The 16,103-nt window shown below is 36.3% G+C and overlaps 1 protein-coding gene across 5 annotated transcripts in view; it reads left to right on the forward strand.

Annotated features, from left to right (window-relative positions):
* ZNF706 (zinc finger protein 706) overlaps positions 1-16,103 on the forward strand; it is a 90,973-nt gene that overhangs the window by 36,595 nt on the left and 38,275 nt on the right. For 3 of the 5 annotated variants that reach the window (XM_066265936.1, XM_066265935.1, XM_066265937.1), the window contains 2 exons: positions 1,180-1,287; positions 2,004-3,305. In XM_066265936.1, the coding sequence (XP_066122033.1) occupies positions 1,180-1,275 (96 nt within the window). In that variant the 3' untranslated portion in view covers positions 1,276-1,287; positions 2,004-3,305. Of the gene's footprint in view, positions 1-1,179; positions 1,288-2,003; positions 3,306-16,103 lie in introns of those variants that run through there. The other 2 variants (XR_010730225.1, XR_010730226.1) reach the window with 2 other exon arrangements.

Genomic DNA, 16,103 nt, shown 5'->3' on the forward strand with positions numbered 1-16,103 from the left:
AGCAGCTGCTGTTGAGTGCTTACCATGTGCCCTAGGCACTGATTCAGGTATTTTACATGTATGAGCACATGAATCCACACAACGCAATGAAATGAGTGCTTTTATTATGTTCATTTTACAGAAGAATAAATTGAGATATGGAGATTAGATAACTTGCACAGAGTTACTCAACTGGTACATAGAAGAGCTGGGATCTAAACCCAGGTGGTTTTAGCTCCAGAGTCCACCCTCTGGACAAAACTTACTCAGTTTTTTAGGCCAGTCTTTTTCTTGCCTGTTGTTTAAGCTCAGCAACCTTGAAGTTAATGCACAGAAGTTTCAAAGGGAAAATACATAGTGAGGTTGGTCTCATATAGATATATATAATATGTATTAATTTTTTTTCAAGACCCTATACCTGAGAAGGATTGGTGGTTTGGATGGGAAGAGATCTTGATAAGACATGATTCCTGGATTAATTATCTATTGAAGTTATTACTGTGAAATAGAAGTTCCTAACTACATAAAAGAGAAAGAAAAAAGATCTGTTAGGTTAAATATCTTGTTCAAATTGAGCTTTGATACACTCAAAATAATGAAATTGAGCCATTTCATTAGCTGAGTAAAAGTAAAATAGATTGAATTACTGATGAAGAAATACTTTGATTTAAAAGTACTAGAGTAGTTCACATATTCAAAGACTCAAAAACTGAAAAATTTTATGTTTTGTTTAATTGAATGTTCTAAATAATTGAAGATTCTTGCCTAGGTAAGTCAATATAATGTATTTGAGAGCTGCAGTATCTAGTACTTGGTTAAAGTGTAGGTCTTGGGCAAATTAAGCTCTTGGGTTTAGTTTCCTTACGTAAAATGAGGAGGATGGGAACTAATTTAAGACTACTATGAAGGTTTAGTGAAAATTCTGATAATATGCTTAACATAATAATATATAAGCTGCCTATTTGCGGTTAGTCAGATAAGCAGAATACTTTCTCTGGGATTTACCCCTATGTGAAATGTTGGAATATGTTAGAAATTTCATTATTACATGGTCATTTTTTATATTCCAGCCAGCTACTAAGTTGTAGAAATTTAAAAGTGTTTTGCAGTGGTCTATCATAAGCAGGCTCAGGATTTTTAAAGTTTACACATTTTTATGAATAAGGTCTAACTCCTTTTTTGTACATTTTTTTCCATTAGACACAAATGCCAGACCCTAAGACCTTCAAGCAGCACTTTGAGAGCAAGCACCCTAAGACTCCACTCCCTCCAGAATTGGCTGATGTTCAGGCATAAAGTTGTTTACAGGTAGGTGATGGACCTTTTTTCTTTTGATTTGTTAAGGTTGTATTTAAGAACAAAATTGTCTTCTCTGATTGTGAAATTAATTTTTACCTTCTAGCTGAGACTTTATTGCTTCCCTTTTCTAAGTTAATGTTTAATTTTACAATTTTTAAAAGTCCAGTTTCCAAGACCATATCCTAAAATAGAAATTTCTAACTGCATAAGAGTTTTATTTATTACTGTAGCCAACTGGGGGGGGGGGGGGGATGAAGGGATGTTGGCCAACTCATGTCTAAGAATGGAAGAGACTTGTCAGCTTAAAGAAAATGACTATTACAAAGGTATTGAGGGTCTTGCTCAGAGAAGAGATGCAGAACAATGTTCCTGAGTGCCCTTTGTAGGTATTGACTTCACAGTGCTTAGCAGAGTGGCTGAGTGCATTAAAATATATGGCAAAATGTAGGGCATTGTATAAACTTGGTAGTTGCTTGAAAATAATCAGTTTATACTTTCTGTGTGGATGGGTTTTTTTTCTCCTGAATGGTTGTGATGGTGGTAGTCGTGTGAGAATTTTTTTTTAAGTAAATTAGAGTTCTGTTTATAAAATCCTGTTGACAGAGCTATCAGACAAATTTGATAGCTTAGGCACATTGTGTTTTTTTTCTTAGACGTATGAAATATATATAAGTTGCATTTGTGCAGTGCTTACCTTCACAGAAAATTTTGCTTATGTTTTATAGGTGAATTCATGACACCTTTGACTCTTCTACTGTCTCAGACCTTAGGTAACAAACCTGCAGCTGCTTTTCTAACAAACTGTTGATCAGCAAAAATAAAGGGGCTACAGAAACACTCATTTTTATGCTGTTCCCTTTTGGGCTTCATGCAAAGACAATTCTGTGTAAATGTACAGTTGACTCTAATTTGGAAATCTGAAAATCAGTCCATCCTTGTTATAAAAAATTTTTTACAATTGTAATTATATTGATGTTCATATTGTGTAAAATAACTCATTTAATAAAGTAGTACTTTGATTTTACAACATCACAGGATAAGTGGTTCTAGAAATTCTGTTCTAACTTTCCACATTATTTGCCTTATGAAAATCTAATGAATTCATCAGCTAGAATTGCAAGCGCAATTCTTATCTCCCTTTCAGCTCAGTGGCAGGTTCATTAGTTAAACTAGAGCAGACTCATTCATTAAATTTATGTACACGATATTATTGGCAGCGCTGATCTAGGTGAAGAATGACTTACCTGCTGCCTTAGTGTATTGCGATCATGTGTCATTGCCCCCTGATTGTTTTCTGTGTTTGAGGTTGGAATATTTCAACTTGCTATATGACTTGGCTATAGCTTCAGCCAGGTATACCCTGTAGATAAGTGATAAATTTCTAAAGCGGTTGGATCATTAGTGAGCCCTTCTGAAAACTAGGTTCTGAAGTATACGCCATAATGTAATAATCAGTAAGCCTATTCATTTATTACAAAATATGATGGAACATTCGTGAACTGGTAAAGATTTATCTTTTATAAATTATGCTGGAATCTTTGAAAATTCTTCAAGTTCTTTAATTTTCAATTGAAATTCATAATTATGAAGGAGATTTTGGAAGTTAGTAATGATTTAACCAATTCTAGAAGAGATTTTGTGTTAACAGGAAGATTGGGATGACTCTTGTGGCTGGGTTAATTCCCAGAGCCTTCTCCCTTCTTTCCTTTTTGAGTCATTGATTTTAGGAGTTTACTTTGTGCTGGTTCCTAAAATCAAAGACTGTGTACAGTATGACTTCTGTCTGAACTAGAAAAGTATTAAAGAAGGCCATTTGGTTCCAAGGATGGGGAAGTGGGTTGGTTCTGATGGATGAGGTAAATCCTGCCCAGTTAAGGGAGACTCACATTAGGGTTCTTCTAATTTGCTTTTCTTAGCTATTAACTTTACTAGTGAAACTGCTGTAACTCAGTTTAAATTCTAAAGTTAATATAATAGGAAGAACACTCAAGTATTTCCTGGTAATTGTTTAGAACCACGAATCTGATCCTGTGGATTAAAAATGCATTCCCTCTTTCTGCTGTAACTCATCACTGCATTTGTTTTGTAGCTCTGCATATTCTGTGCATATTCACCTTGTTTGTCTTCACTATAAGTTTAAAGTAAGATATATTTCCAAGAAAAACCTTGAGTGGTGATAGTTTCTTAGCAATTCCTATTCTTGTGCTATTATTTTAAAATAATGATTTTTTTCATGTATTTAATTTCTTAAGTTTCAGATTTAATATGTTGTTTCCTTATATGTTGATTACCAGAACATTAGAATTTGCCTAATTGCTTGTGGTGGGTATTATAGAAGTTCTGGTTAAATTACAATTTAAAGGTTTTTCAAAGTGCTTTGAGCATATGTATGTTTTTATTTAGTAACAAATCATTTAAAAACCATTCAGAAGTTTCAGTTTAATTTTTTTTCATTTGTTTTATTGACTATTTCAGAATAAAAGCTTTTTGTTCTTATAGTTCACCCTTTTTATAAGCAGCTGAAGACATACAATACTTACATCTCAGTGATGGGAATAGCTGCACTGATATTGCATAAGACATTAATTCTCATCCTCTGTGTGAGGATTATTAGAACAATCCCCTTTTTATTGTGTTTGAGCTAAATCTGCTATAAGGGGAAAATTCAAATTCTTAAACATGCTCATTATTTAATTTGAAGATTCTCTAACAGATCACAGCAAACTGTTACAGTGTCTTCAAAGACTTGATGAAATACAGTGAGAGAGAATTGGTCCGTTTGTATTCTGTATTTCCATTAGTTGCCAAAAGGAATGGGGTTAAAATTAAACTTGTTTCCATTTGCCTTCGTATGGATCTACTCCCCCCGTTTAACTGACACACCGGGGGCTCAGTTGTGTGTTGTAATGTCTTATTAAAGAAGATATCAAACAAAACTAAACTAGTCTAATTTCTTCTACATTTTAGGTGTTTTTATATTGCCTCTTCCCACTTTTTTTTCAATTTTCAAAACTTGGTATTGTGACTTGAGTGTAGAGTTCAGTAGTTCTAAAGGTAACAAGAGATTTTTTTCATTGTTTTTCCTGTAGTCTATTTTGGATCTATAGAATATTCTTAAAAATGAAAGGTAGAAGGATTTTTTTGAAACCTCGCTCTGTAGAATAAGTAAGTGTACTAAGTTGTTAGAAGGGGGAATTAATTGGCTATTAATATAAAAATAGTACTAAAAAATGCTTAGTCCGTTAATTGAGTTAGATGGATAAGTCCTTTATGACATTGGCTCAGATTTGAAATAACACTTTTGGTTTTATATTTAAAATATTGTATAGTTAATTAGTTACATTGTAATTCAATCCTGAGATGTATGTTGCATGAGTAAGATAGAATTTACCAATGTTATTTAAACTACTGAATCTTAATTCATTTGTGCTAGATTTTCATTTTTGTAGGGGTTTTGGATTTGATTTGCTTTTGGTCAGAGAGACATCATTTTTGGAGTGTATAGCAATGAAGGTCAACACTAGGGGGTTGTATTTACTGTGACTTTATATTCTGAAATCTTCCAGGCTAGCCTAATTTTATCTATTGTAAAAGTTTCAGAAAAACCTTAGACACTTCCAGTGTGTCAATTTAGTAAAGCATCTATTAACTTGACTGAGAAAATAGATGTTTTATTAATAAAAATTTATCTTGTCATTAACTATGGATTATCATATTAAACTGAAAATTAAATGTCTTCTATTTTAAATGTTTTTTGGATAAGCTGTTTACTGATTTAACCATCTTTTGGGGAGGGTTTCTTTAAAAAAATTTTTTTTTATTAATTGCTTTTAGAGTGAGAGGAAGGAAAGGAGGGAGGGAAAGAGGGAGAAAGAAAGAAAGAGAGAGAGAGAGAGAGAGAGAGAGAGAAAGAAACATTGATGAGTTGATTCTTGTATGTGCTCTGGCTGGGGATTGAACCTGCCACCCTAGTGTATCAGGACGATGCTCTAACCAACTGAGAGATTTTGTTTTTGAGCAGCCATTCTTTAGCTCCAATTTTTGCACATAGTATGACTCCAAATTTAAAATCTGCACATGTAGAGACATTTAAATCATTTATGTCCATATGTGCATATCTACAGTGTGAAGTAACTTAAAATTATAGAACTTTTAAATCATTTTTTATGTTTATGGCATATTTCTCTATACATATTAATAATAATAGCTTAGGTTTTTGTAAACCAAATAGGTACCTCATTTTACCACTTTTTACTGTCTTGTAAAATTCAGAATGTGACTTATATTTTGGATTTTTTTATTAAAATTTTAATTAGTAGGAAGTAGGCCACATAATATTTCCTCTATGACAATGTAACAGTGTGTCTCAAAATGAAGTCTTATAACTAGGATGACCATACATCCTGGTTTGCCAAAGACAATCTTGGTTTAAACATTTAATGTTAAATATCAAATTAATATTAGATATTAAGGTATCTCATTATAAATCTTAACATTAACTCCTTTTACTCACATGTGCCAGTTTATGTCAAACAACTGCTTTTTTTAATGTAGATTTTTTTTTTAAAAGCAAACTCTATCATACTCAGAAATTCTTACTCATTTAATGAGAACATGTGATACTGGCAAGGTTTGTCTTTTAAAGTCCTTGAATCTATTTCTGTTTATTTTAAAACTCCTTTGGGGACTTAAATATCTGGTAAAATGAACTAGATTCCAAATCTTTGAAATGCCTTTATTCACAGGTAGTCATAAAAACTTCACATTATTTATGTCAGCTTGTTCAGACTTTTGTTTCCTGATCATCGTTTCACCTAAAGGACTTAAGAAAAGTGGCCAGTTGGGATTAGAGGTACTGCTTCTGAGTATAGAACACTTACTTATGAAGGAGGGAACGTCAGCATTGGCTGCAAGTTAGATGCTGCTGGCTAATAGTACTGAAAACTTGCAGCAGGTCTTTTATTTGGAAACTGGATGCTTCTACATATTTGATGTGGATCTTTGAAATTTTCTTTTTTAATTCTTATTTTTGGAATTGTAATGGTAGTCCAAGAGAGTTTTCATTTCCCCTCACCCAATTTCAGTTTACCCCTGATGTTCTTTTAAATAATTTTTATTTTTCATTTACAGTTTATATACAATGTTATATTCGTTTCCAGTGTGCAGCCCTCCCCCATTTAGTTTTACTTTTATATAACTGGTATGCTGTCAAAACTAAGAAACCAGCACTGGTATGTTAACATTAACTCACTTGTCTGTTAATGGCCTTTTCTGTTCAAGGTCCAGTCCAGAATGCTGCACTGCATTTAGTTGTCATTTCTTCTTGGTCTCTTGTGGTCTGTGATGGTTTCTCAGTGTTCCTTTTGTTTTTCATGACCCTGACAGTTCTGAGATGTATGGAGGTATGTTGTAGAACATCAGTTTGGATTTGTTTCACGTTCTCGTGGTTACATTAGGGTAACAGGTTTTTGCAAAGAAGACCACAGAGGTGAAGTGCCCTTCTCACTCACCTTGTAGGTAAATGATCCCCACATTACATCACTTGCTCAAAGGTATTGTCTGCCAGGTTTCTCCACTGTGAAGTTACTGTTAATTCCTTTCCGCATTGCTGTTTTTTCAAAGTAAGTGCAACCCTTACTCAGGGGAGTGGGGATTTAGCTCTACCTCCTGGAGGGCAGTGTGTGTGTATGTTTATTATTTGGAATTCTATAAGAAAAATATTTCTTCTCATTTATTTAATTATTTATATTCACATGGACTCAATCCAATACTATGTTATTCCTTTTTTTTTTTTTTTAATTTAGTGGGAGGAGGGGAGGCGGAGACAGACTTCTGCATGCATCTAGACTCAGATCCACCAGGCAAGCCCATTAAGGGGCAGTGCTCTGCCCATCTGGGGCCCTTGCTCAGTTGTAACTGAAGCCATTTTTAGCGCTTGAGGCAGAGGCTATGGAGCCATCCTCAGTGCCAGGGGCCAACTCACTCCAATTGAGCCAGGGCTACAGGAGGGAAAGAGAGAGAGAGAGAAAAGCAAGAGGGGGAGGGCTGGAGAAGCAGATGGGCGATTCTCCTATGTGCCTGACTGGGAATCGAACCTGGGATATCCATTCACACGCTAGGCTGACGCTCTACCGCTGAGCCAACTGGCCAGGGCCCTGTGTTATTCATTTTGTTAATTCAAATTATGGCTTTAGCCATTGGACACTATTTGAGATTGGCTCTTCTATGCCTTTGGCATGCCCCGTCCTTTTTTGAGCATTTCCTTTTAGTACAACAAGAAGCTCCATGCTCACCTTGTGTTTTCCTTGCCCAGTCCTGAATTGAGCCATTTCTCCAAAGAGCCCTGAATTTTTTAATAGAGAATCGTATTTAGAAACAAGATCTGGGCACTGGGTATGAGGTTTGTGGTTTTTGGTTTTGTTTTTAATTATGAAATGCTGAACTTTTCCCCAGCCTTAACTAATATTATTTCAAGGTTGTAGGAAGAAGAGTGTCTTTATTCCAGATCTTTAGGGTATGAGCTCTCAGTTTTTTATACATCATTGCTGAAGCATTATCTTTTAAGTCACCAACATATTCACTGAGAATTATATGAAGTTGCTTTATAAACTGTAAAACATATAAAAGCAATTTAGTATTATAAAAAAATATAACGGGCCTGACCTGTGGTGGCGCAGTGGATAAAGCGTCGACCTGGAAATGCTGAGGTTGCCAGTTCAAAACCCTGGGCTTGTCTGGTCAAGGCACATATGGGAGTTGATGCTTTCAGCTCCTCCCCACCTTCTCTTTCTGTCTCTCCCTCTCTCTCTCCCCCCCCCCCTTTCTGTCTCTCTCCCTTTCTCTCTCCTCTCTAAAATAAATAAAATAAAAAAATTAAAAAAAATATATAACTAAGGTTTCTTATCTTTAGAAATTAAAATGCATTGTAGGAGATGATTATATTTACATAATTTTAAGCTATTTGGTTAAGTGCTTGGTGTGTTTTTAGAGACTTAACTATAGAGCAGGGGTCTCAAACTCGCGGCCCGCGGGCCGCATGTGGCCCGCCGAACAATTTTGTGCGGCCCGCAGACTAATCCACGAAGTTCAAAATATTTTGGATAAAATTAAGTAAGCCTAGGGGCCTACTTGTATTTTTCATTTCTCTAGCATCCTAGCTAGATATTAGCTTAGTTAACAGCAGTTGTGATGTGAACTACAGTTTCTGGTCATTTTGTGACACTGAGTAAACTGCATGTACGATTGTGCTTGTTGTACTGATTTTTTTTTGTTTTCAACTGCAGTGAGAAAAGTGTTGCGTAACAGTTGCCTTTTGTAGACCTAGTGCGGCCCGTCGAACGGCTGTGATCGTGCTCTGCGGCCCACATGCTGAGTTGAGTTTGAGACCCCTGCTATAGAGGAATACATAAGAGCGAGATAACTTGTGGGTTGGAGTGGTTGATCTGTGCCTGAAAGGAGGGGGAGTCGGCTGGGGAAGAGTAGGAGAGAATAGAGAATTAAAATGAGGGTGGCTGAGTGAGCAAAAAGCTCAGTCAAGTACATAAGTTTCTTTGAGAGAAAATGAGTAGGCCAGCAAGAGCATAAGGCTTGTGAATGAGGCCTTTGAGCCTATGGATGAAAGTGGGGAGCAGTCATTAGAAGGGGACCAGATTGTGTAATCTCTGCACACTGCAATACATAGTTCACATTACTCCTGACACTATGGGGACCTGAGGGCAGGGTAGTGACTTGATGTTAGGAAGATAAATATTTACCAGTGAAATACTCTGTTAGTACTGTTTTCATAGAGGTTTTTGTTTGTTTGTTTTTATAACAAACTCCAGTACTTCCCTTGTTTTTTAACAGAGTATTCTTTCCATAATTGAACTTTTGATTACTCAAGGTCACTATGAATGCAGATTTACAGGCAATAATTTGCTGTGCTTATAATGCAGTGATACTGCTAGTGCTGAAAGGACTGTATTTAAGAATGTTTACCTCTGCACTAAATAGTCCCAGACTACAATGTGTCTTCATAATTGTTGTCATCTGTTTCATTATAAAAGTCATAAATTTTCACTATACATAGAAATTTGGAGAAGATAGTAAAGTTGAATTTTAAAAATTTACCAGAACAGATAAATGATTATTCTCTTTCACTTATGTATGTACACATGTGTTTGTGCATACATGCAAATACACATTTTAAGTTAATGCATGCTTTTGTTTTTATATAGTCACTTTTTTTTTTTTTTTTTTGGACAGAGACAGAGAGAGGGAAGACAGACAGGAAGGGAGAGAGATAAGAAGCATCAGTTCTTTGTTGCAGCACCTTAGTTGTTCAGTAATTGCTTTCCCATATGTGCCCTGACGGCGGGGGGGGGGGGGGGGGGGGGGGGGCACGACACTACAGCAGACTGAGTGACCCCTAGCTCTACCAGCAACCTTGGGTCCAAGCTGGTGAGCCTTGCTCAAACCAGATGAGCCCGTGCTCAAGCCGGCGAGCTCGGGGTTTCGAACCTGAATCCTCAGTGTCCCAGTCCGACGCTCTATCCACTGTGCCACCTCCCGGTCAGGCGTAAGTAGTCACTTTTGCGTGTTATGTTTTTGTCCTTTGCCATTTTGGTTAACATATATAACAAGTGGGGTTTTTCTCATGACGAACTTTGTATAAGTAAAATTTTTATGGCTATATGATGATCCATTGGATAGGTTTGCTGTAGTTTTTTTGTTTTGTTTAGTTTTTGTTTTTAACAGTTCTCCTGTTTCTAATTTGTGTAGAAGTCTATTTCCAACATTTAAAATTAAGCATCATAAACTTTAATGCTCTTGTTAGGAGTTAGGTGACAATATTTTGAAGGATGTGTATTGTTTTACTAAAATAGAACCAAAGTCACAGGCTGAATAGCAATGGAGAACAGATTACACTTGACCAATGTGTTGTTTGAGTGTTGCCTTACTTTTGTTTGAATGCCAATACTTTTTAAATGAATTTGGTAGCTTGAACATTTTAATTATATTTGTTAACCATTTACAGTTCTTATTTTTGTGAATTGTCCATTGCCAATGTATTTGTTTAAGGCCTTCTAATTACATTCAGTCTGCTCTCCACAGTGAACTAGGAAGAACTGAAACTTGCCAGGGGATATCAGATAACTAGAGTTGTGAAACACATACTAATTTTACACAGTATGAAATTGTAGGCTTTTCTCTGAACAATTTGCTCAAGTCTTAGCTTAGATAAACAAAGTATTAAATCACAGTTTTCATTTAAGGCATACTTTTTATTAAAGACTAATGAAATCTGCGTCTAATTTATTGACACCTGCCTGTTACAAAAATATAGGAAAAGTAATTTACTATAGGTCAGTTCAGCAAGTTACAGCAACAGAGTAGCCTTTTATGCTTCTTAGATCTTTTGATCTGCATTTTGTTGGGTTCTGTTATTTTTTATTTTCATGCAGTATATGGATTTTATAGTAATAGAATAGACTGTACTTAAACCTTGCTTTGAATAGCCAGGACTATTTCTGATAGGAAGAGTTTCTGAAATAGGATAGGAGATTGTAAAACATGAGAATTTAAAGCTGTAGTTGAATGGCCCATTCAGAAAAATGGCAATGTCTGAGTTTAAATTTGGCTCTGCTTTTTTCTAGCTGAGTGAACTTGGACAGGTTGCTTCACCTTTCTGAGCTACAGTATCTTCTGTCACCTTATAAAATGCAGAAACTAATACCTACTTCAAAGGATTGTTAAGCCTTAAAGAGTAAATGACATGAGCTTAGGTAACTGCCCCATCATTGGTGCTCATCTTTCTACTGAAATTTAATAGATAATGTGTTTCACACATGCCCTCTTTATTTTTGCTCATTTCTACTTGTTTTTCTCACTGAAATGCTTTATATTTTTCCATTCAACCCCAGTCTCTTTCTGTGGAAATACTACCCTTTCTTCAAGGCTCAACTCAAATGCCGATTTTTTTTTTTTTATGAAGCTCAGCACTTAAAAAATTGTATTAAATGTGGGAAAGAGGAATACATAGTAATAAATATGAAACAAGGCTGAAAACTATTCAAAGAATAGTGTCAGAAAACTTAAGTTTTAGGCGGGAGTTTAGGTTTGTTTCTGTGCCTACTAGACGACTTGTGGTCAGAGTTCCTGAAAAGTGGTAAAGAGCTTAGTTTTCAGTTAAGCATCAGTAACAAGGAATGGGTGTTTGATAGCACTGCTTTAGTAAGTGTGTATTTGCTATATATTGTGTAAGTCTCGTAAAAATGAAACAAGACTAATATGATGAAAGACTAAGGAGACGTGATTTCATTGGGTTTTCACTTGGTATTGATGAATTACAACTCAGAAGGCTATAGGAATTTGCAAGATTTCACCTTAAGTCTGAACCACTGTCATTCTAGGAAAGTAATACAGATGAGAAGCTACCCACAAGACTAGAGATTATGTAATTTGTGTCTTGATTTTTGAAAAGCACAAAAGAGAATATTGAAAAAATTGTAGAAGTGTATATTTGCTGTTAGTCTCTAGGATTTAAATACATACATTACCTTTTCACTGTGAGCCTCCCTTTTCCTCAGTTGGACTAATTTCATGCGTAGTTTTAGATCTAGTTTCTTCCTCCAACTACTTTTGCTTTCCCTGCAACAAGAGGAATTCTCCCGAAACACAGTCCCACTCACATCCCCTCCGAAGCTGTCTGTTCGCCAGTGTCCACCAGCTGAACCACACTGAGCTGTGACTGACAAGGCCTTCCACAGTCTGGCCCCACCATGTGCTTCCAGCCAACCCCTTCTGATGTCATATCTGATCCCAAGCTCCTGCTAAGGTGAATTACTTGCTGTTCTAGAGTGACTAACTACCCTTTCTTGTCTTCACATAGTTTTTCTGCCCCTAAACTAGAGTGCCCTCTTTCTCCTCTTCCATTCCTTTGAGGTTTATCTCCAACTTTTCCAGATGTTTTACAATCTAATAGGATCACTTTTACTACTCTCATAGCCACTTCAAGTAGCCTTTTATCTTTGCATCATGTATTTTTTTTAGGATCCTTGGGGACAGGAATTACTTGTTTTTGTGCCTAGACCAGTGGTCGGCAAACTGGATCGTGAGCCACATGCGGCTCTTTGGTCCCTTGATTGTGGCTCTTCCACAAAATGCCACGTGCAGGCGCTGCCTTGATAAGGAATGTACCTACCTATATAGTTTGTTTAAAAAATTTGGCTCTCAATAGAAATTTCAATCATTATACTGTTGATATTTGGCTCTGTTGACTAATGAGTTTGCCGACCACTGTACTAGACTATTTATGATTAAGCATGCAACTATTTATTATCTTGAAATAATTGCATTCCCTGAATGTCAAGAAACGTTGCTCTTGTGGATTACTGTTTTAAAAACTTTTTGATTTACTTTTTTTAGATTACTAAAGCCATAAAGAGTGTTACGGGCAGTGCCATGAATATACAAGTACTTCATGCTTGACAAAGTACTTTTCCTCTTTTGAAATGCATAAAAAATATGCTCAAAGAAATCAAGGGACCGCTTGATAATAATTTAATTTCAGCAAGACAGAGTAGTTTATTATAATCTTTTTTTTTTTTTTTTTTTTTTGCAGAGACAGAGAGAGAGGGACAGATAGGGACAGACAGACAGGAAGGGAAAGAGATGAGAAACATCAATTTTTTTGTTGCAGCTCCTTAGTTCATTGATTTCTCATATGTGCCTTGACCAGGGGGCTACTGCAGACCAAGTAACCCCTTGCTCAAGCCAGCGACCTTGGGCTCAAGCTGGTGAGCCTTGCTCAAACCAGTGGACCTGCGCTCAAGCTGGCGACCTCGGGGTCTCGAACCTGGGTCCTCCGCATCCCTGTCCAACACTCTATCCACTGCGCCACCACTTGGTCAGGCTATTATAATCTTAATAGCAAGATTTCATACAGACATTTGAGTTAAACTAACTTTGAACTTCAGTACTAATATGTTTAGTAGGTGTGTGACAACCCATCAAGTTGCATAAAGCTTTGTCCTGTCCAGTTTAAATAATGTGTGTATGTGTCTGAGTAATTTACAAAGAGCACCAAGTATGGATGAAAGCTAATAGATAATTACAATTCAGGAAGATTTCAGGTTGAAATACTGAAGTGAAGCCAACAAGAAACAGTTTAAATGGAATAAATGTAAATCCATTTAGGGTTTATAAAAATTGCATTGTACAAGCCCAAAATAAGGACTGGCATTTGTCTTCACATTTTTTCACGTGAGAATCAATATGTTTATTGAAAGCTTAGGAGTCAAACATAATTTCTCTGCTTTAAACGGTGGGACCGTAACCTTAGTTTAAGAGTACACACATTAATTACATCATTCATTGATAGCCAGTTACCATATTTGATTATGGTTGTTTTTAAGTGAAACATTGCTTGGCTACATTCTGTTCAGTGGGGGAAGAGGTCTAGGATGGTGAATAAACTATAAACTGTTTGCAAGGGAGACAGTTGTTGTGGGGAGCAGATCTAGAAGCCATGGGTAGAGATGATCTCACTGTAAGAAAAATTATTCTAATACCTGGATCTAACCAGTTGCAGAGTGGCTTGCCTTATGAAATGAGCATCCCTTTCTCAAGTTCTTAGCAAAGAGATTACCCTGTATGTCTGGGACAGTGCAGCAGGGTTTTGTGGCACTTGATGGGAGGTAGAGTAGATGGGCTCTGAGATTCCTTCTCACTCACCAGTCGTGTGATATCCAATAATTCACAGTCCTGGGGTAGTTCTGTGCTTGGAGCAAGTTTTCTCAAGAGGGCAACAGAGAAAGCAGTGGGAAGAACTGCTCTTATATTGTCTTATTTTAATATACAAATTGCTTGGTCTTTTTTCAGATGCTTGTAAGTTTTAAACAAGGAATATATTGAGTTGGGATGGGAGTCAGGATATTCACATTTGGACTTCACATACACATCCAACTAATGGGTATATTTGTGTTTGGTTTCTTAATAACCTCCTACTTTAAAAAGGATTCTTTTTACTACCTGGCAAGCGGTATGTAATAATGTAAATATGGTTTAAAGCAAGACCATTTGTTGACAATGGACTCCAAAGTTCTGTCAGCAAAAAAAAAATTTGTATACTAATAGAAGTTATATGCATGTATTTCCATTGTAACTATAAAACTCACAAAAATAGGCATTAAAATAGGATGAGATGAAAAGTAATTCTAATATGTTTTTTCCACATCCCAATGGATCATCTTGCATCAGCACTGGGAACGCATGCACCTTACTTTGAAAATCATTGCTCTTTGGCATAAAACTTGGTTTCCCATTTATTTATAAGCTAACGAGTTTCTAATAGCTTACAAATGCATAGGTCTATGTATATCAGTAAAAGCAAATGAAATGTATAAAGAAGTGCCCAAGCTGTTTATAAAATATCTCTAAAGCCTATAAAAAGTGTAATAACATACATTATGCCCTTAAAAAAGTAAACTTGTAAAGGGTGTGGCAACATTTTTTTTTTACTATTTAGCATACAAAGTCTGAAACATGACGCTTGGACTTAAGAGAAGTCAGGACCAAAGAGGGAGATTTACATTAATATGCATAAAGTTGATCTTTGAAACCTTAGAGATGAGTGATACCTCTAAGGCAAAATATACTCAAAAGAACAGGCTGCTGAATATAAAACTGTGGAAAACCCTCACTGTTAGAGAAGGGTAGAGAAGGAATAAGAGGAGTATCAGGATAATATAGGTTCACAGAAGACCCAGGAGAAGAGACTGAGAAAAGCTGGGAGTCAGGGCGAGAGCTACCACTCATTCATTGAGTGTCTGCTTGTGCCACTGTGTGGATTAAATACATTCTCAACAGCAGTGGTCATTATGTCAGTGCTTTCCAAAGGTCAAGGGAGTGTGGTTTCAGGAAAAAAGAAGGGGTGCGACCTAGGTGGCATGGAAGGAGCAGATGTGAAGTATGGTGGTGTCACATGACAAGTGTTCATAGCTGTAAGCAAGGCTTCCTTCAGAGACTCCGAGAGCACTCGTGGCCAAGGAAACCTGTTTGTAGTTTGGCGGGAAAAGTGCGCATAGTTTAAAATGTACGGTGAGGGTGTTCATTTTTTAGGCACAGTTAGCTTAATTTATACTTAAAATGTTGGCATTTTAAGTAGATATTAAAGACATGATCAAATATGCCATATTTAAATATAGCATCTTAACCTAGGCTTGGTATTTTAGTCCTCTGTGATATGTAAAATTTACTAGCCTTTATTGGTACCATGCAAACAGCGTGCCTTGAGTTGGCTGAACCAAGGAATAGAGATTCATTTTATTCTTTTAAGTCAAAAAATATAGTTGTGGTTCTTTTCTTGAAAGAATTTCTAGATGTGAAATTTCGGCTGGAAGTTAGCACAAAAGCTTTCACACTGCTGTCCTTGGACATAGGTTACAAGGCCATGTGGCCAACCTGTTTTGCATGGGGCAGTGGTGGAGGAGACATTCTGAAGCTCTTGGCAGCACTGTAAGGAGGAACTTTTTTTACATACTGTATATTTAAGTGTTTTTGTAAAGTGTAAAGCCCTCTGAATGGCCGACGCAGTGGTTCTTCAGCATGGCACCCAGCATACTATGCTGTGGTTTCCAGGTATTAAAAGCAGGTTAACTACTGGTCATTTTAAAGTACCAAAATCTATAGACTTTTATGAATTTGAATGGATTTAAGACTATCTCCCACAAGAACACAAGCCATTTATTTAGTAGCATTTCAGTGTGCTATCTCTGTAGGTAGAGAAAGAGCTCAAGTTACAGCCAGCAGATGGAGATTCACATGAATGACCCTAGATACATCTA

The sequence above is a fragment of the Saccopteryx bilineata genome, chromosome 3 (assembly GCF_036850765.1).
Source record: "Saccopteryx bilineata isolate mSacBil1 chromosome 3, mSacBil1_pri_phased_curated, whole genome shotgun sequence".
In the NCBI taxonomy this organism is placed as follows: domain Eukaryota; kingdom Metazoa; phylum Chordata; class Mammalia; order Chiroptera; family Emballonuridae; genus Saccopteryx; species Saccopteryx bilineata.